General features: G+C 36.3%; 1 protein-coding gene across 2 annotated transcripts in view; it reads right to left on the bottom strand.

Moving 5' to 3' along the window:
• Nucleotides 1–25,131, bottom strand: part of SESN1 (sestrin 1) — a gene marked incomplete at both ends in the record, with an annotated part of 116,421 nt that overhangs the window by 11,813 nt on the left and 79,477 nt on the right. The window contains 4 exons of one of the 2 annotated variants that reach the window (XM_079716783.1): nucleotides 47–229; nucleotides 859–1,059; nucleotides 1,886–1,951; nucleotides 8,789–8,890. In XM_079716783.1, coding sequence (XP_079572909.1) covers nucleotides 47–229; nucleotides 859–1,059; nucleotides 1,886–1,951; nucleotides 8,789–8,890 — 552 coding nt within the window. Of the gene's footprint in view, nucleotides 1–46; nucleotides 230–858; nucleotides 1,060–1,885; nucleotides 1,952–8,788; nucleotides 8,891–25,131 lie in introns of those variants that run through there. The other variant, XM_079716782.1, reaches the window with a different exon arrangement.

Here is a 25,131-nt window from a genome sequence, read left to right on the forward strand (position 1 = left end):
TCTAATTTTTTTTTTTAATGACACCCTAGATATATTCTCTACTTACCTCAATATGTTCTTTGGTAATAAGCCAAGGTCTGTGGGCTAACACTTTGTTAAGTTCTCCTAAATTCTGTAGTTTTTGAGGAGCATTCTCTAAACCATTAAGCCACTTGGGGTCTCCACCAACATGAAGGAAATCGTTTACATGGAGATTCACTAAGTAGGAGCACTGATGTCTTGCTGCAGCCTTAAGAGAAAACAAAAAGATTATTCTAATTACACATATTAAAATCTTGAACAACTACAAATCTTTTTCTTTATAATATGCAAAACAGCTAATTAAGTTTTTGATTAGTATGTTTTCAAATTTTCCATATACTACAGAAATGAAGTTTTCATATAAACATTTAAAAATTCATACACTATAGAAAGCACCTCAGAAATATCCCAAGAACAAATAAAATATCTGATCAAAGTATCTGAACTTTAGAAAAATTTTATACCTACTGTCAGAACCTCAGATTAAGAAGAAACTTCAATTAAGGTGCCAACCATAAGACAATGGAATATTATTTATAAATTGAACATGAGTACCACCACTTATGTCAATCTGAACTATCAGTGAAATAATCTTGTGTTCTACTTTATTCTCGTATTTAATAGAAAATGGTTCTCAACAGAGTGTAAATACATATTTCTTTTTCTGTTATATTTGACAGCATACTTATTTAGAAAGAGGAAAAATAGATACTACCTAACAGGAATCCAATTAGAAGTTAGAATATAAGTACTTATTCCTGTGTTTGAAGCATTAACCATCTCTTAAAAAGATTAATAAAGCAGGCAGAAAGAATTTTTCACTGAATGTTTACAAACCATTATTCCAATGTAGTGCCGATAATGTAGGGGTAATGGCCCATCCATTTGCAGTAGGTAGTGTTGAGTTTTTAAGAAACTTTCTAAATATTGTGGGTGAAAAACCATCACTAAGGTAATATTATCCAAACGACCCAAAGCAGCAAAAGAATCTGCAAATAAAGCATGCATCTGTGCGTCTTCACTCCCCACTTGGAGAATCTGTATGAAAGAGAGGAAAACCATGGTTTCAGAAATTGTAAATCGGTGTAAAAGAAAGAAAATATGCAGGGGAAGGAAAAAAAAAAGGAATATGCATGCACTGCACTCTAAGTGTCACCTAGAAGCAGATTAAATTTGGCTTAAGAAAGAGAGGTTATAATTCTACAAATTTAACTCAGCTGGTTGCAAGATAGCAGAATAAAGAGTCACATATCATGTAGTAGGGGAAAAACAACAAAGGCCTAACATTAAAGGCCATCTAGATAGGCTGCTTGCAGACCTGACCAGAATCCAGACATCCAGATCTAAATCCAGAATCCAGATTTAGATTATCAAATTTGCAGAGCTTGCAAACAGACACTAATGCCTTTCCTTTTAACAACACCTACTCTCCCTCAATTTACAGAGAACCAAAATTAACTAACAGTAAACAATCCCTGTGAAAACAAAGTATAGGAGCATTTACATATTTAGAATTAAAGATCCAATCTAGCACTGATACCAGCCTGTGGATTTGGCCAAGACCAATTAACTCGGCTTATGGGCACACCTAAACAACATCTAAATATAAGCAGGTGGCATATCATTGGTCAGAAACAAGTCTTGCCTTTGCTTGATTAAATATGGGTGTTAGAAAAAGATCATGAAATACTAGAAATCAACATGACGATAACAGCTTTTTAATCCCACATATTCACTGCCAAAACATGATTAACTTGTGTAAAGCATATTGCTGACCAACAGTTGTTCAGATGCGAAGATGTGGGTCATGAAAGCTTTTCCTTAAAAGCATACAGTTCACTATGTACTTTCACAAACAACATACCTCCTTTTCTGGGATGAATCTGCTTGGTCCGTGTCCTAGTGGTCGAGGAATTCTAATTCCAAGTTCCTAGAAAAGAAAACTACACCATCTCAGGCCTCCAGCAGTAAACAACATGAACTGAGGCCACAGGAATGGGAGAGAAAAACAGCCAGTTGAACAGAGACCGGCTTGTTCTGGTGATTTATTTTCATGGTCATATATATATACCAGATCCTCTTGTTTGCATCACATAGCTGACAACAGTTTATAATACAACTCTGACTAAAAACAATAAAACCTGTTTCACTAAAACCAGAGTTTTGCATAAAGTACTTGGCTGAAAGTCTAGAACAGAAAGTTCAGCACATAGCAGCCAACCATGTGGATTGTCAGTGATACAAAATAAGACCAATGTGTTTGTACATCCAAAACCCAACCAACCAAAATCTCAATCCCTGTGCATCTTGTCAGGAAATGAAAAAGCCATAACCTCTACCTAGATGTCTTAAACTGAAAGAAGTATAATTATTACTACATCTATAATAACACTTCACAAGAACAGAAATACTATGAAAAATAAAAAAGCTATTTAAATCCACAAAAGAGAAAGTAGTGCAGGGCATGGTTTCTCTGTGGTTGAGTAAAACAATTTTAGAGAAATTAATTTTGTGAGTTTTCCTTAAATTTTTACTTTATAGCATCTCATCAACTTTGTTTATATTATATTTTAGAGGAGCTCAACTAATTAAAAAATAAATGGTTTTCTGCCTTTTGACATAGTGAACCTAGAATTCTATACTTTATGTGACAGTGTAGTGTGGTTAACAAAAACTGACAATCTACTGCTAGGCTTCCATCTTTTCCCTCAATACAGTGTGCTAATAGAAATAAAACCAAAATATAATTCAGACTTTTTTTTTTCTTTTTGAGGCTCATGTCCTATCACTCTGGTCTCTAAACAAAAAACCCCCTCCTTCTTTAACAACTAAATATTAACCCTTGCTTATATAATTACATACAAATATTATTTCTACCCTCTCTCTACTGCTTCCAAAAGTCCTTCATGATATAAACCAGATGCTTTCCTTTTAAAGGAAAAAAAGGGGGGAGGGGGCAGTCAGAGAAGAACATGTGGCAACGATTCAAGAAATCTGGTCCAAGTGAATGAAAACCTTTTGAGCAGAATGGATTTTTAAAAATTAAGCAGGCAGGACAAAATTGAAGAGAATCTTAATTAGAACTCAAGATTCAGATTCAAAGTAGGCTGGATTTGCCAACTAAATCTAAAATTTTATATATGTTTCAAATAATCTTGTATTGGAGGTCAGTGATTTCTTACTCTGATAATTCCACACTTATACTGAAGATAGTAATGTCTAATAACCATGCCCCTCATTAGAGGAGGCACTAAATTCACTGGCCCGGCTGTGTATGTGTCTCAATATCCTATAATAAATGCAAGGAAAAAACCCACATTCCTGCTATTCAATACATCATCTTGGCACAAATGCAGCCATTTATATAAAATGATGACTCTATTGGCCTTTCTAACTGATTTAATTACATACATTTCTAACAAAATATATTGGGCAAGACTTTAAGGCTAAAAATCAATACCCCTTCTCAGTTCTTTACTATCTTATTTAAACAAAATGCATTTTAGCAAACACCCCATTTCAGGGGTTTATTATTCATTTTCTACCTAAGAGACACTATTCTTGTGACTTTAGTATACAAAAGGTGGCATTTCAAAGGAGGAGAAATGTATTCAACAAATGATTTTGGTACAACTGGAGAGCCACTCAGAAAAAAGTGAAATTGGAGGCTTAAATCATACTTTACTCCACAATAAATCAGATATAAGTGTAAAAAACAAAAATAAAAAACATTACAGTATTAGAAGAAAATACCTGTGGACTTAGGTCTAAGAATGCCACAAAACCAGGAAATCATAAATTTAAGATTGATAAATTTGATGACATAAAAATAAAGACTTTCACATGGGAAAAATAAACATATAAAGTCAAAAGCAAACAGAAAGCTTGGAAATATATTTGCAACTCATATAGCAAAGGGCTAAATTTTTTTAATACATAAAGACAAATCACTAAGAAAACCCCCAACAACCTCACAGAAAAATGAACAAAGGACATGGACAGTTCAAAGTAAATGAAATATAAATGGCTGAAAAAATGACCAACCCTCACAATAAAACAACTGCCATTTAAGTACACTGAGATACAATTTTTCACCTAAAATACTGCTTAAGATCAAAAAGTTTGATGACAGGCTGTGTTGGAGAGGGGGTGGAGAAATAGCCATTCATTGCTTATACTTTTCTGATGGGAGTGTTTTGAAGTGTGAGGAAAAAATATCAAGAAACATATAAGGAGTATAAATTACTACAACCTCTATGAGGGCAATTTGAAATAATGATCAATATTTAAAAGTCACATACCCTAATCAATAATTCCATCCCAAACATTACCCTATACTCACATTTCTGAAATGCCATGTGCAAAAGTATAATCACTGCAACATTGTTTCTAGTAGTACAAGATATAAAGCAACCTAAGTGCTCATCAATAGAGTACTGTTTCAATAAAGTTTAGTATGATCATAGACTAGAATAGCATGAAGTCCTCACAAAGAATAAAGCAGTTCTATACAAGTTGGCTTTAAAAGATCTCCAAGATATATTATGTGGGGGGAAAAAGACAAAGTGTATAATATGTATATATTATGTTACTATTTGTAAGGAAAGGGAAAAAAATTACCAATTCCATTTCTAGGACTTTATCCTACAAATACATTAGCAGCATGTGGATTGTGTATGTGTGTGTGTTTATTTTTTAAAAAATAAGACCAGATTCGTAGCACATGGGCCTCAAAACAAAGAGCTTGAAGTATATTGTTTTGGTTTGATTTCTATACCAAATAGATAGTTTATATCAAACCATTACAAAATAGCTTTACAGTTCCAAGAAAGTGACTATCACTGTTTCAGAAATGGAATATTTTCCTATAGGCATGCCAAAGGTCTTTCCCAATGGTCCTTTCTAATTCTCAAGTCTTTGAAAGTCCATCCCTGTAGCCAAATTTAGTGGCCATACTGGTATCATTGTCTCCCCTCTTCCTTTCCTTCAAAGGTCAAATCTTTCTTTCCCAGTTCCTTTAGAAATAGATTCTTCTATGTATTTTATGAAAAAGTATGTGTTTTAAAACAGGATGTTAAGAAAAAGCAAACATTCTCAGGAATGGACTATAAACCTATTATGCTAAGAACCTCTTACTGTTAAGATCACATTCATTCCTTGGTGAGGTACCAGTCTAACAAAGCAGGGGACAGAAGAGAAAAACTGAAGAAAGGAAAGGAATGGAAAGGAGTCTCTGATATTTAAGACTCCAATTTCATTATTTTAATTACGGCTAGTTTTAGGTAAAATAGAATTTTATGAACTCTGAAATTGCATCCCAATTTATCCTAATCCAGATACTGTCAGGAAGCAGGTCATTGATTCCATCTAGACTCCCACTGCACACAAATTGAGCTCTAACTTCTGGGAAAAGGAAACAGGTGACAATTATCTTGAAAACAGCCAGGAAGTCTGGTTCTAGAGTTGGTGTCTTTAATTAATTACTCTCAAAAGAGACTCTTTAAGAGCTTTTGAGGGACTTCCCTGGTGGCGCAGTGGTTAAGAATATGCCTCCCAATGCAGGGGGCACGGGTTCGAGCCCTGGTCTGGGACAATCCCACATGCCGCGGAGCAACTAAGCCCATGCGCCACAAGTACTCAGCCTGCGCTCTAGAGCCTGCAAGCCACAACTACTGAGCCCGCGTGCCACAACTACTGAAGCCCGCGTGCCTAGAGCCCGTGCTCTGCAATGAGAAGCCACCAAAATGAGAAGCCCACGCACCGCAACCAAGGGTAGCCACCACTCTCCTCAACCAGAGAAAGCCCGTGCACAGCAACGAAGACCCAATGCAGCCAAAAATAAATAAATAAGTAAATAATTTTTTTTAAAAAGAGCTTTTGATACTTAAAGGTCCTTTTAGATACCATTATTATTATACAATAGTATTCTTGATTTCTAAAGGGTTTAAAGTTTCAACTTTCTGGAAAACTCACTTTTGAAACATTTCTTTTCCTAGTCACATGACAAATTAGTTACTACCCTATTTTCTAGGAGGTATTGATTAAAAAAAAAAAAAAGGCACTGCAGGTCTTCAATGGTGTGATCGTAAGCCAAACTAAGTGCATTTCATAACGTCCTAAAGGTTCCTTCAATTGTGCCTTCATATGTACCTGTAAGAAACTGAATTACAGACTTCGAACAAATTTTGGCCAATCTAGATTCAAGGAGGCAGAACTTGCCAACGGCAAATGGCCTTGTTGTGAAGCAGATGTAAATGCTAACCACAGCACAAACCTCACAGGCTCTTGGTGAAGGTGTGGCTGGGAAATCTAACATGGGAACTAACAGTCTTCTCCTTTCAACAATCCTCCTAATCAGCATCTTTGAAGACCTAGCAACAGCCTCTGCCATCACAACATTGCTGCAAATCTCTGACGTGATATCTGTTTCCTCTCCAGTGTATACTAACACACTAATTTTCACAGTATGAAAATTCTCAGCAAATGTTGACAGTACCACAGAATGATTAATGTATGTAATGTATCACTGTACGAATCTGTGTTTATGAATTTACTGTTCTAATCAGATTTTTCAAATTTGTCAGGTACATTTATGAATCCATATGAATATCTTTAACCAAAAAAAATGAACCGTTTGCCACAAGTGCAAAATGAGAGCGTTTGGTGGCTTACAGTGTCTATCTACTTGCACAACTAGTTGAAAAGTAAAAAAAATTAGATTTTGAATCTAATTATTGAATCATTTTATTTTTTCTCACTGCACTTGGTACATTATTAAACTGTCTAGATGTCTTAATACTGATAATCACAATAATATTAATTTTGATTTTTAAAAAAATTACAAAAGCATTTCTTTTTGAAACACATTTCAACAAGGCAAAAATATGCTGTGTAAAAAGTAAAAGTTCCCATCCCACTCTTCCTTGTTTATGAGAATCATTGCCTACAGCTGGGTGCTAGCCTTTTGACATTTGAAATTTTTAAATAGAAATGAAGAAATCTAGAAGCATTATAAAGAAATCTTCCTATTATAACAACATGTACTAGTGCTTCTTCTAAAATTGTCATTAACTCTTTTATAGGGAATTTAGAAATACTCAAAGTTCAGGTACCTCTTTTTCCAGTGTCTGGTCTTCTATGAAATACATTCTAGAAAAATAAAAACTCACTGACTTCAAAGTACTGGCTTTATAAGGCTGACTTAGGCCATATGTGTGCCCTATACTTTAGTCAGGAGTTCCATTCCTGGAAAGGGTTTAATTTAAAGACACTGTGGAAGCTTGCTATTTGAAAGAGTTGTGTTATTAATTCTTTTGTAAAGTGAATAGTTTTCCTATAAAGCACTACTTCCTAATTTATCTTCCCTTATGTTGGAGGTTTTAAAAATGAAATACAACTATACAAAGGTTCCTGGTGTCCCGAACACAATCCCATAGGCTCTGTAATCAATGTGCAAGCTATTGATAAAATGTATCTGTATCTTCCAGTTGACATGGCTATATTTAGAGATTCTAGATCTGAGCAAAAACCAGGATTCTGCACACAAATACCACCAGAAATAACAAATTCAAGCACAATGATTGAGGCTCACTTCTCAAAATGAGAACAGATCTGTTACGGCCTGCAAACAGAAACTGTAAATTCTATTTCAACACTTTCACACTCTTTTCTATGGTAAAGTTTCAAAGCAACAGTTATGAGACTTTTTTTAGGTTCTTGTATTATCTGGAAACAAGGAGCACATTATGTATCCATGAATGCTAAAATCTAGAAAAAGCATTTGGTGTTCTACAACCTTCAGAAGAAAGTGTCTTCATTTAAGTTTATATGAATATATGTAGTATATCATGGTGTAGACTCCATTTACAAAAAATATATATACATATAAATACTAACACTGAGTCATTTTAGTGGGCAATACAGTAGAGAAATTACCTTGTATTTACATTTCTTTAAGTCAATGCTTAAAACATTCTGATTTCAATTTTAATTACTATTTCTCTACTTTCTCCCTTGCCACCTTTTGAATTAAAGCCTTTTAAAGTTTCAAATTTGAGTTAAAGGTGTATTAGTAACTCTCAAATGGTGCCCTATTTGCAGCCACTTAGGAAAAATACAAAATGTTACAATTAAATAGCTCTTTCTGAAGGCCAATTCAGACACAAAAAGGGATAGTTTAATAAACAAGAGTAAACGCTGTGCATAACGTCATAGAGCTGGCAGAACATACTTATTCTAGGCAACATCATCTTTTAACTGACCGAAATATATGTTTCTTTTTCTTTCTTTTTTAAAGTAGGAGGCAAAGAGAGTGAGGGTCCCCGAATAATGTGTTTTGACAAGACGCTGAGGGGGAAAAAAATCCACAGGCTGTTCTACCTTGAGACTAGAGTTTGTTAGGTTTCTTCTGGCTTGTGGAGACTTGTACAGAAGACAACGTTATTTACGTTTCGGAGACTTCCATTTAAATGACCGAGGCAGCTGTCCCTCCCAGCCGCAGCATTTTCTGCCCGGGGACGACTCTCGGTGGCAAACGCCCCCCCCCGCCCCCCACTGGCCGCCCCTTCACCTGAGGGACGCGGGCCAGCCTGCGACGCCCCGCCAGGCAGGGCGGCCGTCCGGGCGGTAGCTCCAGGGGCGCCCTCCCCGGGGAGCGTTCTCCGAAGCTGTTAGGGTGCGAGGGCGGGGAAGCGACACGACCTCCGTGCAGCCCAAGCAGTTGGCCGGGTGCCCGCCCGCCCACTCGCCCGGCCCCTTGCCCTGGTACCTCGTCCCGGCCGCGGCTCCCGCCACACTGCTTGCAGCCCAGCAGCTCCGAGACGGCCAGCGAGGCCGTATACGCCTCGTTCGCGGCTGTGGCCAGGCGCATGTCGGCGTGAGGACAGCTGCGGACGCGCAGGGGGGCCGCGGCGGCGCGGAGGAGGCGAGAGCTAGACGGGCTGCCAGTCGGCCTCTCAGCTCAGAGGTTGAGCACCTCAGTCCGCGCTGACGGCTGAGGCAGTGCGGGGCGGGACGGCGCAAACAAACAAGACACGCGGCCCCGCCCCCGCCGTCACTCCGCCAAGTCGGCGGCCGCGCGCGCCAATGGGGGACCGCAGCGCCGCGGCACCCCGCCCCCTTGGCGCTGAGGAGCGGGCGCTGGCGGTGGGCGGGATAAGCGGCCGGGCGAGAAACAACCTCTAGGGAACGAACTCCCGCGAGGAGCTAATCCTCGGGTCGGAATGGGCTCGGTCCGCCGGGAGGTGTGCGTGCACTGCGGCTGGAAGATGCAGCGCGAGCCGTCGGGTTTCAGTTGAAAGGCAAAAGTGTCCCTGTCCCAGCATCAGCAGCCGAAAACTTGCCCTCCCTCCACCCGCTCGGGTCCATTTACCTAGAGCCAAACAGCAACCAACCTCTAGGCTGACCCCGACACCACCAGGAGGAATCAAATTCGCTTCACATTTTATGAACTTTTGAAATTTCCCGTCTTTCTTTCCAATAATGCCGAAACAGCGTTGACTGGGCCGCAGAATGCAGAAACAAGTAGGGGACCATGACCCATATTCAATGTAAAATTATTTTGGGTAAGCTATGTAGAAACTATAAATATCACTCTCCTACACAGATAAGCCTTGGTAGCAGATCTCTAAATTTTTTTTCTTCCCAAGTATATTCGAAAGCTTTAAAATTTGTTTCCTCATAAGCGCCCTAGGTTCTAAAGAAAGAATCTCTCTCTGAAACCTGATGAGGAACGTGAGAAAACAGGTCATAAGGGAACACAAATAACTGACATTGTTGGATCTGGAACACAAATCTCTCAAGTCCTGTGTCAACACTATTTCCTTACAGGGCTCCATTAACTTCTTTTTAAAAAATTAACTCCTAAATTAGGTCTCTTTTTTTGCATGTTTGCCCCGTAATTTCAAAGGCTTACATGCTCAGGTTAAAAAAAAAAAAAAAAGTTGGAACATTCTGATAGAAGGAAACAAGCAGAGTTTAAGTCAATAATACTGACAGACACAGAACCAGGGCTCATAAATGAAAATAAGTTTCAGTCTTAGGAGTGAGGTTACAATGTCTCAGAGAAAACTGAGTTACTCTTTGAGCTCTTAAACTGTCACATTTTAAAAGTAGCAGGTTAAAAATGGTTACTTTTTATTTATATTCTCCAGATAAATAAAATGATGTTATATGTTCTCATACACCGCTTTTGTAAATTGCTAAAGCACCCAAAATATTTTTACTGGTCAAGAAAAGCAATTTGAGGTTAATATTGACATAGAAGAAAAGGTTACAGAGACGTCCAAGCTCTCTTCCTCTGAGCACAGCCACAAAAACAAACAGTCTAATCTGATGCCCACTCAGCCACAAACACACAGGCAAAAATAAACCCAGTAAACCATCCAATTTGCAGCAATATGACATACCCTCCAAGATAAACTGGTTGTAGATGAATCACGTGGAAACATAAATGGACTTGATGTAGGGGTTGTGAGTTATAGAGGTACTTAATGAGGGAAGTATGTGAAAAATAATGACTGGCTCTAGAAGAGTTGAGCTGTGATTTTATTTTCTGGAAGGAATAAAATAGTGGGGGTTAGCTGTCTAGTAGGGCATAACCTTGTCTGTAACATTAAAATTATATCATTTACAAAATGGAGAATGTTTACCTTTCTATTTTCTAATGAGAGGCAAGAGAAAAGCATGCATTTAGCTAATGCACAAATGGTTTAAATGCAAATTAGAACTGCAAACGGTGTATACACATGTGTATATATACATATATGTGTGTATGTATACATATATATGTTCATGTTTGATACTTTGTGCTTGATAAATATTGAAGAAGCATATGTTGAAATTGAATAGGAAGCTCCAATTAGGATCTTTCTTTCTTTTTCTCTTCCTTCCTTCCTTTCTTCTTTCTTTCTTTCTCTTTCTTTTCTCTCTCTCCCTCCCTCCCTCCTCCTTCTTTGAAAGTTTCAGTTTATTTATTTTGATGCTGCCTTACATAAAAAGAAAAATAATTTTAATATATTCTAATTCAGTCCTTACTGAGACCCTTTCAAGCCATTAAATGTCAAGGTTCCTTTATGGTTCTATAAAGACTGACTTAAGGTCTTCAAAGAGTACTGATTTTTGCTCTTTTTGATAGAGCAGTAACTGTGGATTAGTCACTCTCTTCTCTAACATAAAAAGGCTGCTTCCTAATAAATCTATTAACCAAGAATTCCAACAATTGTATTGACCTGCAAATATCATTGTGTAGATCTCACTTCTGGAAATGCTTTGTTCCAAATCATTTAATAAAAAGTTTATATTTTCCAAAGATTTCACTACTTGAGTAGGCCAGATGTCCTGAAGGTGCTTCTCCTAATGAACTCCCAGTGCTAAGCATGTAGTAAACCTCCTGAGCACCGATTAGTAATTGGGAAGGACTACATTTTTGATATTTACCACAGGCTATCATTACAGGCCAGCAGCTATTTACAAAATCTGCTATTTAAACATTTCCTTTCAACATTTTTTTCTTCGATGAAGAACCCTGACATCTAATCCAAGTAGTAAGAGTAAATCTGAAATATTTCCTTTCCTCTAAAAATGTTTTGGGAATTCCCTGGTGGTCCAGTGGTCAGGACTCCAAGCTTTCACTGCCAAGGGTGTGGGTTCAATATCTGGTCGGGGAACTAAGCTCCCACAAGCCATGAGGCACAGCCAAATAAATAAATATAAAAATAAAAATGTTTTGGTAAACCTACTCAAACTGTATCAAAGTGAGGTTTTTGCATTTGTCATTAGCAGGAATGGTCTCAACTCTAATTTTCTCAAGAACAAGATGTTACACCCATGTAAAAGAGTGGTGTCAAATGACTTGATCTGAGCAGAGAGCTGTGTGGCATTAGAGAGTCCAGACTTGGCCTGGTGGTTCAAGATGGGCTTCCAGAAGGAAGAGATATCTGAGCTAGGGGCTTAGAGGATTAGTAGAGAGGCCTTGGCAAGAAAATCGGGGGAGTGTTTGGGAGAGTAAAGACAGAGTTCTAAGCAAAGAAACCAGCATGTGCAAAAGCCCGCAGGCAGGGGAGAGACTGAGAGTGGTAGTCCGTTAGGAAAACTGAATAAAGGAAGTTCACTGGGGTCTAGAGCACAGGGTATGGAGAGTAATGGATGAAGTTTAGGTAAAACATAAACAGTAAGGAGGGACCTTGTTTAAGATTCATTAAGGACAATAAATTTCATTCTTAAGAGTAATGTGGAGTTACTAAAAGTTTTAAAGAGTAGAATGACATCAAATTTGCATTTCAGCTAAGGTTTAGGCAAAACTAGAGGCAGGAAGATGAGCTAGGAAGGTTGCTGAGGCAATTCTGTCAAGGCAAGAGGGTGATGTGAAGAACAATGGAAATGAAACAAAGTGTAGGGATGAAGGTGGATTTGTCTCTCCAACATGATAATATGTTTCTTGAGAAAGGAAATGATGCCTCATACTTTTGTTTTTGAAATTTAGGGGATAAGTCTCAACTTATATGCTCTCCTGACCAAGTGGCTTCCCTAAATCCATTAGACTTTAAAAAATATAGTCACCTAATGAAAAGAATATGTATATTTTAATAGAAAGAATACAATCAGGCCAAAACGTATAATCACACTTCCATGGACCACACATTAAACCTTGAATTTTTTCATTAACTAAAGCAATTAAAGTACTATAGATTTGTAGATCTATTCTTTAGAAATTATATTTAATAATTGGTTAGATACACATAGCCATGATTTTAGCCATTAAACCAAAGAACTCCTTTAAGAGGGGAGTGGGATTTGTTAGATTTATGTGGTTTAAGCATTCTTGAAAAAAATGCCATATTGTCATTTAAAACATTTTTACTTGGAATGAATGCTGGTTTTTAAGATTACTTCTGCTTACTAATTTTGTCAAGATTTTTCTCCTCTAGCTGATATCTTCCTGTTTTTTTTATATATATAGCTTGCCTGCTAAGCACTTTTTTCCTTTCAACATCATGTTTTGGGTATGTTGAGATCCTTCTAGTACTGAACTTTACTTTTATATTCTCTCTTTTTTTTTTTTTGTAGTACGCGGGCCTCTCACTGTTGTGGCCTCTCCCGTTGCGGAGCACAGGCTCCGGACGCACAGGCTCAGCGGCCATGGCTCACGGGCCCAGCCGCTCCGTGGCATGTGGGATCCTCCCCAACTGGGGCACGAACCCGTGTCCCCTGCATCGGCAGGCGGACTCTCAACCACTGCGCCACCAGGGAAGCCCGCTAATTTTATATTCTCTTATTTGTCCTCTACTTTTTTCACTTCTTCAATTTAATTTTTAGAATTATACTACTTATAAAGGAGCAAGAATGTTGACAAATCTTTGCTATCTTTCTCTCCTTTAGGGTTTCTTCTTTTAGAAATGCACAGTTTTAAATTTCTACATAGGGCTTTAGAAACAGACCATCACTCATATTTGTAAACAAGTAGTATTCCAAATAGTGTCAGTGGTTTTAAATTAGAAAATCACTTTCCCTCAAAGAATAAGGATGTTAAATCATGGTCAGGTTTTCCAGGCTAATGATAAGACCAACATATCAGACACTAAGAACTTTACACTTATAAGGGAGATACAATTATTTCTATTTTACAAATTTGTAAAACAGAAACTCATAAAATATTGGTAACTTGTCCAAGGTTGTAAAAGTAGTCAAATGCAGACTGAGATTAGAACCTAGGTCTGTCTGAATCCAAAGCAGCAGAAGCTGGGCTGCTTCTTTTAATGAATATTTTTTAAATGTCAGTAATGGTATGTTAGCTTAAGTTCTTGATTCTGATGGCAAGAAAAGAGGGCAGGAAGAAAGAAAAATGTATCTCCCTTGCTCATACTCAGGGTGAGATCTGGTTTTAAAAAACAGAAAAGAAAAAAGAAATCATGGAATGAGTGGTCTTGGTCTTTGAGAGCTTCTCTCCTCTATTTCTCTACCCCTGTCATTCCTTTCAGTGTCTCCCCAGACCTTTGGTAACTTCATGCTACCCAAAGCTCCCTCAATAGAGTTTACCCAACTTCCTACCTGCTCCTCACATTACCCCTATTCTTCTTAGAATAACTGGTAGGTATTAGGAAGAAAACAGGCTTCTTATACTAACTCACACTTATTATATGAGGGACTGACATCTCATACTAATTTATTTATTTATTTAGTCTGTCTCAATAGAATGTAAGCTCCATAAAATCAGAATGTTTGTCTTTTATGTTCACTGCTGTATTTCTGATATCTTAGTGCCCAGCACACAGCAGACCCTCAATAAGAGTGTACTGAATGAGTGAACTCCACAGAGATGTTGCCATTAAAAAAAAAAAGAAGCTTAACTCAACTGAAAACTTAATAATGAATTTCAAGTTCAATATTCATATAATAAAAGATATGGGCCATCTAGACAAACACTCTTGGAGGCTTTGGGGTCACTATTTACGCAGGTAGGCAGGCTTTGCTTGGGAATCAGCTTGTCCTTTCCAGCTTTACCAAGCAAATTCTGTTTTTCATAGTCTCTTCCCATCTTCTCCTTTGGAACCCCAGATATTCCCAAGCACCTTCGATTTTTCTGTTCCTGTTTTCCTGCACTACCAAGATAGTGGCTATATAGGTTTGGGCAATGGTACATATGGCTCACTTGTTAAGTCAGGCAGGTACTTACAAGTCAGACACTGCCTGTATACATACCATAGTTTGACAAATTCATGAACATTTTGTAACCAAGTCAGGCTTTAAACATCCTGAGGCTTCTCTAAAGTGAAGTGACCGTAAAGAAAGTGTTGAGATACCAAAGTTAAGTGGGAGAATTCATTCATTACAACTTTTAGAGGCTAATTACTTTTCAGCATTGTTGTTGAAGTAAATAAGAAGGAATGGATTTAATCTGGAATAGGATGAGGTTCAAGAAAAAGGTGAGTGTAGTGGGAAACTGAGAGTTAGGTCTTTATCCCATATGTTCTTAGGAGTTACTGAAGGTTTTAAAGAAGGACAAAAAGGAAATACCAACTCAAAAAAAAAAGTTAATGGAAGATACTTAATGTATGACATGTTCAAGTAGAAAATATTTCTCAGGCTGTGCATATATATTGTATTGTATTTAAAATAGTTTTTGAACATAGGCAGAACACTCTATGACATAAATCACAGCAAGATCCTTTTTGACCCACCTCCTAGAGTAATGGAAATAAAAACAAAAATAAACAAATGGGACCTAATGAAACTTAAAAGCTTTTGCACAGCAAAGGAAACCATAAACAAGACGAAAAGACAACCCTCAGAATGGGAGAAAGTATTTGCAAATGAAGCAACTGACAAAGGATTAATCTCCAAAATATACAAGCAGCTCATGCAGCTCAATATCAAAAAAACAAACAGCCCAATCCAAAAGTGGGCAGAGACCTAAATAGACATTTCTCCAAAGAAGATATACAGATTGCCAACAAACACATGAAAGGATGCTCAACATCACTAATCATTAGAGAAATGCAAATCAAAACCACAATGAGGTATCACCTCACACCGGTCAGAATGGGCATCATCAAAAAATCTACAAACAATAAATGCTGGAGAGGGTGTGGAGAAAAAGGAACCCTCTTGCACTGTCGGTGGGAATGTAAATCGACACAGCCACTATGGAGAACAGTATGGAGATTCCTTAAGAAACTAAAAATAGAACTACCATACGACCCAGCAATCCCACTACTGGGCATATACCCTGAGAAAACCATAATTCAAAAAGAGTCACGTACCACAGTGTTCACTGCAGCACTATTTACAATACCCAGGACATGGAACCAACATAAATGTCCATCGACAGATGAATGGATAAAGAAGATGCAGTACATATATAGAATGGAACATTACTCAACCATAAAAAGAAATGAAATTGAGTTATTTGTAGTGAGGTGGATGGACCTAGAGTCTGTCATACAGAGTGAGGTAAGTCAGAAAGAGAAAAACAAATACCATATGTTAACACACATATATGGAATCTAAAAAAAAAGAAAATAAATAAAGATGTTAAAATAAAACGGTTCTCATGAACCTAGTGGCAGGACAGGGATAAATATGCAGACGTAGAGAATGGACTTGAGGACACGGGGGTGGGGGGAGAGGGGAAGCTGGGACAAAGTGAGAGAGTAGCATTGACATATATACACTACCAAATGTAAAATAGATAGCTAGTGGGAAGCAGCCCCATAGCACAGGAAGATCAGCTCAGCGCTTTGTGACCACCTAGAGGGGTGGGATAGGGAGGATGGGAGAGAGGCTCAAGAGGGAGAGGATATGGGGATATATGTATACATATAGCTGATTCACTTTGTTACACAGCGGAAACTAACACAACAGTGTAAAGCAGTTATACTCCAATAAAGATGTAAAAAAAAATAGTTTTTGAGGAGCTGGATTTCATCTGTACTTAAAAACATATGTGAAAATGCTTTTTAAATTCTCAAAATGCTTCTGTTTGTGGGCACAAGGCAATAACTGGTTTTAATATGTAACCTACAATTTTACGTCCAAGGAATATATTGGTCTGGCATAATATAAAAATTATCTTCTCAAACTAGATTAAAATCAAACCTAATATCTTCAACTTATTCTGAGCCCACAGACTTCATGGAACTGAATTCTCAAGTGTTTACTTCCTTTATAAAACTGAATTTACCCATAGTTAAAATGTTTAGGCTAAATGCATATTAGTAAGTCATCTGCTTAATCACGTCTGAATTTTGAATGTTTTATTCATACTAGAGACAATTTTAATTCAAAGAAACAAAATCCTAACGACAATATTCTAAAATCTTTTAATCAAGTTATTTTTTGTTTATAACAGCTATCCTGACCTCCCTATCCATGCCCCCTCGCCATGATTAGTACTACCAAGCTGTGAATAGAGTTCAACAATATGTGCTTTCCTAACAGCTCAAAGAACCCCCCCACTCAGTTCCTTTGTGATAATCTTTAGTTGTAGGTTCTTTAATCCTTTAAACCACCTTCTTTCTTTGCCTCCTTCTGAGATCTCTTGTTTTTCAAGAGGGTATTAAGTTTGTAGATCCTTAACCTCGTCACAAAGTACAAGGCCACATCTACAAACTACTTGCATATTACTAAGCATTTTAGAAATTAAATGCCATTCACTGGATTTTCTCATCGTTTCTTCTACCCTCCAAAATCCTCACTGCGCCTCTGTGGGCCATTTTCCCCTTTGCCCAAAGGATGTGGGTACATTCAGGGCACTGTAGTTCAACAAATATATTTATTTTCACTTACCACTACTATCTCTCCATTTAGCTAAAAATACTCAAAAAAAGAATGCAACTTTAAAAATTATGTTTTGTTTTGTTTTTTTACATGGGGTTAAGTTTGAACAGAATTCCAGATCATTTCATTTGTAGTAATAGAAAATCTGATTTTCCTAATTTTTGGCAAATAATTGAGAAACACTAAAAATAGGATTTTATTCAGATATTACAAGTTGGAGAAGGTAGTATTCTTTTTTAACTTGTTATATCTCTAATTTAAAAAGTATGTTTTGGCATAGGTTTATGTATGGATGTCAGTGCTATTATTTTACCAATTAACATAAATCTTAATACATAAACACTTCAGTCATTCATTATTTATAAATATTTACTGAATGCCAATTATATGCACTTAATTTCTTAAATCCTATGAACAAGCAGAAACATCTTAATTTGAGATTGGACATCTATTTTATTTAGACTTAAACCTCACATTAGTCATACAGATTGGCAAATAGCTTGGGATTCTGTCAGGGATCATTAAATAGGGAGTCATCTACTTTAATGTCCAACTCTGAGAAAAAAACCAAAACAACAAACAAATAAGAAAACAAAAACAAAACCCCAGAAGGTATGGCAATCTCTTAACAACCCTTCTAGTTTTAGTCCCCTCAAATTTAAAATGAAGGGCAAATGAACTTCATGATCTCTCATACTTTACTTCAGCTCTAAAGTTCTACTCTGTTAGTATAATTCCTGATTTTATCAAGAATTAATATGTTTTACGCTAACCAGAACCTGGGTTCCTCCTACACCAGGCTTCTTTGTACATTACCAGTGATTTCAGAATTGTATTTCTTACAAGTACTTTAGAGATATTATGAAATATTGTATTTGAGCTTTCTTTTTCAAGGTAACCTACAAACATCTATAAACAGTAAATGCATTGGAAACCACCAAAATAATAATTTAGATACGGGAGTAAATAAAGCTTCTTCCATCATCTCTGTGAGTATATGTTTGAACATTCTTGTAAATTTGTCAGTGGCAAGGAAGGGTATAGTCTGTGTGTTCTGGCCTTCTAAAAAATTCATGCCTGCCTGAATCTGCTGGAGTAAAACTATAGTAGTGAGTGGGCTGCTACAGCATGTAGGTACTTTGCTGTGTCAATCCAGATTTCTCTGATATTATGAATACAAGAAAATACAGAAATACTGTAACTATAATCCATAACCCCTTTATTTCAAATTTGTTTAAAACATAACATAACCTCATTGTTCTCACTAATTGGCTTGATAAATAATTTAACTTTACTTATTCGAACTTTAAAGAGATCATTTATTAATAAAACACCAGTTTTAAATATTGTATATAAATCAGAATTCTGGTAATACTCTTTCACTAAAGACTATGTGGACAAAAAAAAAAATCAGTAACACATTTGAATATCACTGTTTTATATACATGCCACATCTCCTGATCTGTACACTAGAACTCCCAGTAGGTTTGGAGAATCCATGCTAGTCTGTAGCTCCCTATGTTGTTCATCCAAGGCTTGAGTCAGGCTTTAAGGCTCAGAGAATGTTCCCAGGATTTCTGCTGGTTCTAAAAGAGTGCCGGGGAAATCTAAATCAAAGTCTCATTCCCATCAATGCCAAATAGAGCCTTAGAGAAAAGGCTCTTGGAATCACAACAGTTCAATTATGGTTTACTGAATTACAAACCAACCTGGCTTCCAGTAGAACTTTTATTTAGGCTGTCCCGGATTTGGTCTATAACTGAAAGGACTGTCAATCCTTCTAGCCTTCCTCCAGAAAACATGAATAAAGTCAATCTCATCCTTCAGTGACATACATGCCAATATGATCAATAATAGCTTTTATCCTAAAACACAAGAAGTTGACCTAATAAATCCTTCAGTGATGCACTTTGGAATTGTTATTAACAATAAGGATATTATTGATATCCAAATAATCTTTTGTGTTTGTAATAGGAAGGTCTTTAAATAATGTATTTGCTCTTTACAATTAGAACGTGCTTTAAATGTCAGAAAATTCAACTTTCAAGTATTCAACCAGATTAAAAAAAGAACAAACCACTGTACTCTAATTTGTGCATTACAAATGTACAACTAGAATCTTAAAACCTTAAAATACTGCACACTAAATTTACTAATTGATGGGTTAAAAAAAATCTAAACTTCAAAAGATAGCAGAAAAAAAGCACGTGGATCGGAGAAAGAGCAAAGCAGAGTCAAAAGCAGCAGGATACAGTTCAAATAGGTCACATTCAACTTTTGACTTTCCCGAAGAACAAAAAACAAGCTTAGCAACAGTTTTCAGCCAATCAGAAAGCAGACAAACAGGTAAGGACTCAACCAATCCAGATACCAATGAAGCCCAACCTTCAGTGGGGTTTTTTTGTTTTTGTTTTTTGCTTTAAAAAAAAAATTATATAGTGCCAGAGCAGAGCATAAGTTATAAAACAGGATAGACTGTCCTGGGTTAAAGAAAGATAAAATCTCTTCACCAACCCTAAACAAAATATATCAGATTTTAGTAATGTAGTGATAATTTTTTTACAACCTTATTGTGCCAGATCCTGTATAAAGTTATCTTTAAAATATTTGTGCATTTGTAATAATACATAGAATTTTGCGGGAAATTTTCTTTCTTATCTGTGCATAGAGGATAAGGGTAGGAAGATGTATAAGATTCTTCTCTTCTTAAATTCCCTAATACTCAATTTCTAAAATTCACAGGGGATTGGTGGGGGGACCCAATAAGAAAATGCTACAGTGCGAATCCAAAAAATGTAAATATGATTAAAAACAACCACATACAAATACAGCCTTCAAAACAATCAAGCAAACAACAAATTGTACAGTGCCATTCTATGTAATTTTTCCTCCTTATTTCTATCACTCAGTACATATTCTTGAGAGAAGCAAGTTTTCTGAGGATTTAGAAGGGATTTTCAAAGAGTTACAGATTCCATCATTGTAATGTTTAGTGCAAACCTCAGTATTTGCTCAAATTGACAGTGTTACTTGCAATAGAGACACAAAAACACTGTGAAACAATAGTTAATAATCTTCTTCATTCTGCTTTTGGCTTGCCAAATTTATAAAGTATTCTAAAGCAGTTTATAATATTTTCTGTAAAAATCTTCAAGAACCACCTTTTGTTTTTTTCTTCAAGTACTGCTTAAATCATTTGCTAGTTTTAGTTCCCTAAAAAAAAATTACTTTAAGTAGATCAGCTTGACTTGCCATATCATCAATTATATACTGAACTTACCATGCACTAAAAAACATAAGAGATTTGCTACTGATACTGTAGGGTGCTGTCAAAAATGTATATATGTATACTTCCTCTCAATATTTCATTGTATTCTATACATCCCTAGGAAGGTAGGGGGAAATTAAACAAATATTTGGAGACTAACTCTAGGTTTTATTTATTGGTGTTATCCTTACTTCATCCTTTTCCTCTATCCTCAAATGTCACAGATAACTAAGCTATGCTGTATCAAGAAAAAAAAAGTATTTTCAATACATCATTTGGGAAAGAGACACTCTACATCAAGCTCGTATTTTCCTTGGTCTCTTAAGCCTTAATAATTTAAAACAGTATCCATCCAAATATTACTGAAAGTTTCATCAATTACTTAACACTTATATATCTATACACCAGGGATTGGTTGTGTATGTTTCTGTTAAATTCATGAATCTCTATATGTATGGATATACTGGGCCTATTTATTCAATATTCATTCAACCAATACTAATTAGGCATCTACTATCAGCCAGGCATTTTTTTTCTTCCCAGTCTACCTTCTTTAAAAACAATATCCATACCTTCTTCCTTTCTCCACCTTCTTATAATTTCCTTATAAGATCCACCTACTGTAGTCTTTTTGTTCCTAAAGGGACACTTGGACCGAGAAGTGCCTTAAACTGCAAAGGCAAAGAGGTACAAAGGGCTTGGAAAGCAGGATTCTGTGTTATTTAAAACATCTGATTGTTATTGTAGCACTTAGTTAACTGACTGCCGGTTGATGGAGAGCTTCAACACCAGTAACTCAGATTTTTAGTCTAAGATTTGATTTGATTTTTAGTCTAAGATTTGAAGTAGATAGATGCTACACTTCATGGTTGCAGATTTGGTAATATTAACACCATAGCTAACACATATTTTAGTTAGTATGTGTCAGGTACTCTTCTAAATGCTTTACATGTTTTAACTCTTAACCCTTATAATAACCCTATAGGTAGATGCTATCTTCATTTCAGAAATGGGAAACTGTGAGACAGAGAGGTTAAATACCTAAGGTCACATAGCAAGGGGCTTGAGCAAAGGTTAGAACTTAAGCCTGTCTGACTCCAAAGGCATGTTCTTTCTACTATACCATGATGTTGTCTGATAGTTTCCTTTCCACTGTTAATATTCCAGTGATTGTATGTCCATTAGGAAAGCGGCCAAGGGACCATGAACTTTTCTCTTCATCTCTCCCTATCTTCCCCTGTACTATTTTCCCTAAATCTCTTTTGTATAATTGACTGTTCACTCCACCCTCTGTGACCACCCAAGTCATTAGAACATCATCCCTTCCTAGGAAATCTAGACTCACTCCCCACTGAGCCTACTGCCAGAATAAGAATGCTCCATAACATCTAGAAAACATTATAACATTTTATGTAAAAGGGAAAAATGAAAACATAAATGAAGACAAATTGGCACACAATCATTAAAGTCACTTTAATAGACTTAACACGTAAGAAAATATGGTAATTTTTCTTAGTGGTTAAATACTGTATTGCCTACACACACACACACACACACACACACACACACAAAATAGAATTCAGAGTGATTTGGTAGGATTAAATCTAATGATTATTTACACACACACCCCTTAAAATGTTTTCTTCCACATTTGAAAATCAGTAATTTTGGACAAAATAGGTGATTATTATACACTATTTATATAGTAATATCTCATTATATCTGAATTGACTCATTTGACAATCTCAAGAAAAGAATCTAGAACAAGTAAGAAAAAAAAAGTAAAATAGATGGCACAGAGTATATATACCAAAGAATATGTACTGTACTCAGAGGAAAACCTTTGGTTTACCTCTCTTAGACACAATTTACTTTTATTTTGTATAAAATTACAAAAAGCTTGTTTATTTCGTTTCTAAGTCCACAGTAATTTAGAAGGAAGTAGGGACTACTACTGTTTAAACTGACAGAGAAAGAATAATAGTCAACCATTTGATCACAAGGGAAGAGTCAGAAAACTCTAAAAAGCAGAAATAAGAACTTGGACAGTACAGTAGTAGGCCATTTACTAAAAGTGTACGCTTTTTTTTAAGATTTTTTTTTTATGTGGACCATTTTTAAAGTCTTTATTGGGTTTGTTACAATATTGCTTCTGTTTTATGTTTTGGTTTCTTGGCCGTGAGGCATGTGGGATTTTAGCTCCCAAACCAGGGATCAAACCTGCACCTCCTGCATTGGAAGGTGTAGTCTTAATCACTGGACTGCCAGGTTAAGTCCCCTAAAAGTGTACTTTGATGTAAGCCTTAAGGAGCTCTGACAGCACCACTCTCTGACAGATTAGGGTAATAGCTAACCTCCATAATAATGATTCTTACTCATGTTGTAAAAAACATCTACAAATATTTCTATAAGAAATATAATTTAAAAGGTATGGCTAAACTGGTAAAGTAACAGCAATCCTCATAAGTCAAAAATGACCAATAGGAGGAATCCAAGGAGGTAGGGATTACCGATTCTGGTGGCTATGAATCCCCAGTAACCTAGAGCAGCAGCATAGGGAACAGATGACAAAGCCTAGGACTTGGGAAACTGGCGGGTGCCAAACTCCAAAAGGCTAAACTATCATTGAAAGCATTAACTAGGAAAAACACCCCATCTACAAAAGGAGGTTAAAAATTTGCCTGTTTCAACTTTTGCTCTTGGTAGAAGGGGTAAAACCTCTTCTGAAAATTTATAAGCACAAAGTGGCTCACATATGAGGAGCTGGGGCCTTAAATCCCTTTACCTACCTGGTCTTAAAAGAAACAATCAAAAAACAAGGCAAGGATTCAGTTAAAGTGGGTTGGTTATGTCCCCCAGGCTCCAGTCAGAAATACAGATTATCTCTGAAGGAGATAAAATTCTGATGAATATGAGCTTACAATAATAAAACATACTATGAAAAAAAGCACAATTAGTGAGGTCTGAAGAAACAATAATCACCTAAGACCTGCAAGACTTCAGGTGTTAGAATTATAGATGCAGAATACCAGTTTAATATGTTTCTTAAATTTTTAAAGGAAATTGAAAGTATGGATGAGGAACAAGAAACCATCAAAAAATAACCAGACAGATTTAAAAATGAATCGAATACAGACTTTATAATAATTGAAACAAAATTCAATGGATAAACAGTGTATTCAGCATAGATGAGGAGAAAATTATTAATAAACTAGAAAGTAAATCTGAAGAAATAATCCAGAATGTAGCACATAATACAAAGAGATGGAAAATATGAAAGAAGAAATAAAAAACATGGAGAATGGAATAGAAGGTCTAATATATATATCTAATTGGAGTTCTTGAAGGAGAAAGGCAATATTCTAAGAGGATGGTTGAGAATTTTCCAGAACTGATTAAAGACACCAATCCTCATTTCCAGGAAGCACAATGAATCCCATACAGAATAACTGAAAGGAAATATATACCTTGACATAGAGTAAAACTGAAAAATTCCAAGAAAAAGGGAAGATCTTAAAGGTTATCCAAGAGAAAAGTCAGATTACTTACAAAGGAAAAACTAAACTGACAGTCTAATTTTTAACAATGGAAGCCAGAAGATCTGGGGGAATAATATCTTTGAAGCACTGAGAGAAACTGGCCTTTCTTGAACTGTACTAATATATGAAACTATCTTTTAAGAAAGTGAATGCAAGAAACACATTTTAAGAGAGAAAAAGTAAGAGTCTACACCAATATATCCTTACTGAAGTAGCTTCAGTTCAGGAAGAAGCAAAATGATCCCCGTAAGGAAGTGGAAAAAATTCTACATGTCAACAAAGAAAAGGTTCTTTGTACTTAAGATTTTCAATTCATGTGTAAAATTCTCATCTAAGTAGGATAGTACATTCCCTAAGGATCTTAGATAGGTTTGTATTGAATATGTTTCCATTTTATTTGCTTAGAGTGGAATGGCCAGCTCATATAATAAGCATAGGTTTAACTTTCTAAGGAACTGCCAAACTGTTTTCCATAGTGGTTGAACCATTTTTACATTACTGCCAGCAGTGTATGAGAGTTCCAGTGGCTTTACATCTTCACCAACTCTTAGCATAGTCAATATTTTTCATTTCAGTCAATCTAATGCGTATAGTGCAGCGTATAGTGGGGGTGATTTTGCCCTGTTAGAGGACATTTGACAATGTCTGGATACATTTTTGGTTTTCACAACTGGTAGGTAGGTCAGTTGCCACTGACACGTACCTGGTAGAGGCTAGGGATTCTGCCAAACATCCTAAAACATACAGGGCAGCCCCTCACAACAAAGAAATACTTGGTCCAAAATGTTAAGTGCTGAAATTGAGAAGCCCTTGTGTAGTAATAATGCACTGTGGTTTTAATTTGCATACCTTGGATAACTATCGATATTGAACATTTTTTAACGTGCTTATCGGTCATTTATATATCTTCATTCATGAAGTGACAATTCAAATCTACTGTTAATTTTTTTTTTAATTGGGCTGGTTGTCTTCTTGCTACTGAGTTGAAAGTGTTCTTTATTCTGAATACAAGACTTTGCCTGATATACA

The sequence above is a fragment of the Hyperoodon ampullatus genome, assembly GCF_949752795.1.
Source record: "Hyperoodon ampullatus genome assembly, chromosome: 12".
In the NCBI taxonomy this organism is placed as follows: Eukaryota; Metazoa; Chordata; class Mammalia; order Artiodactyla; family Ziphiidae; genus Hyperoodon; species Hyperoodon ampullatus.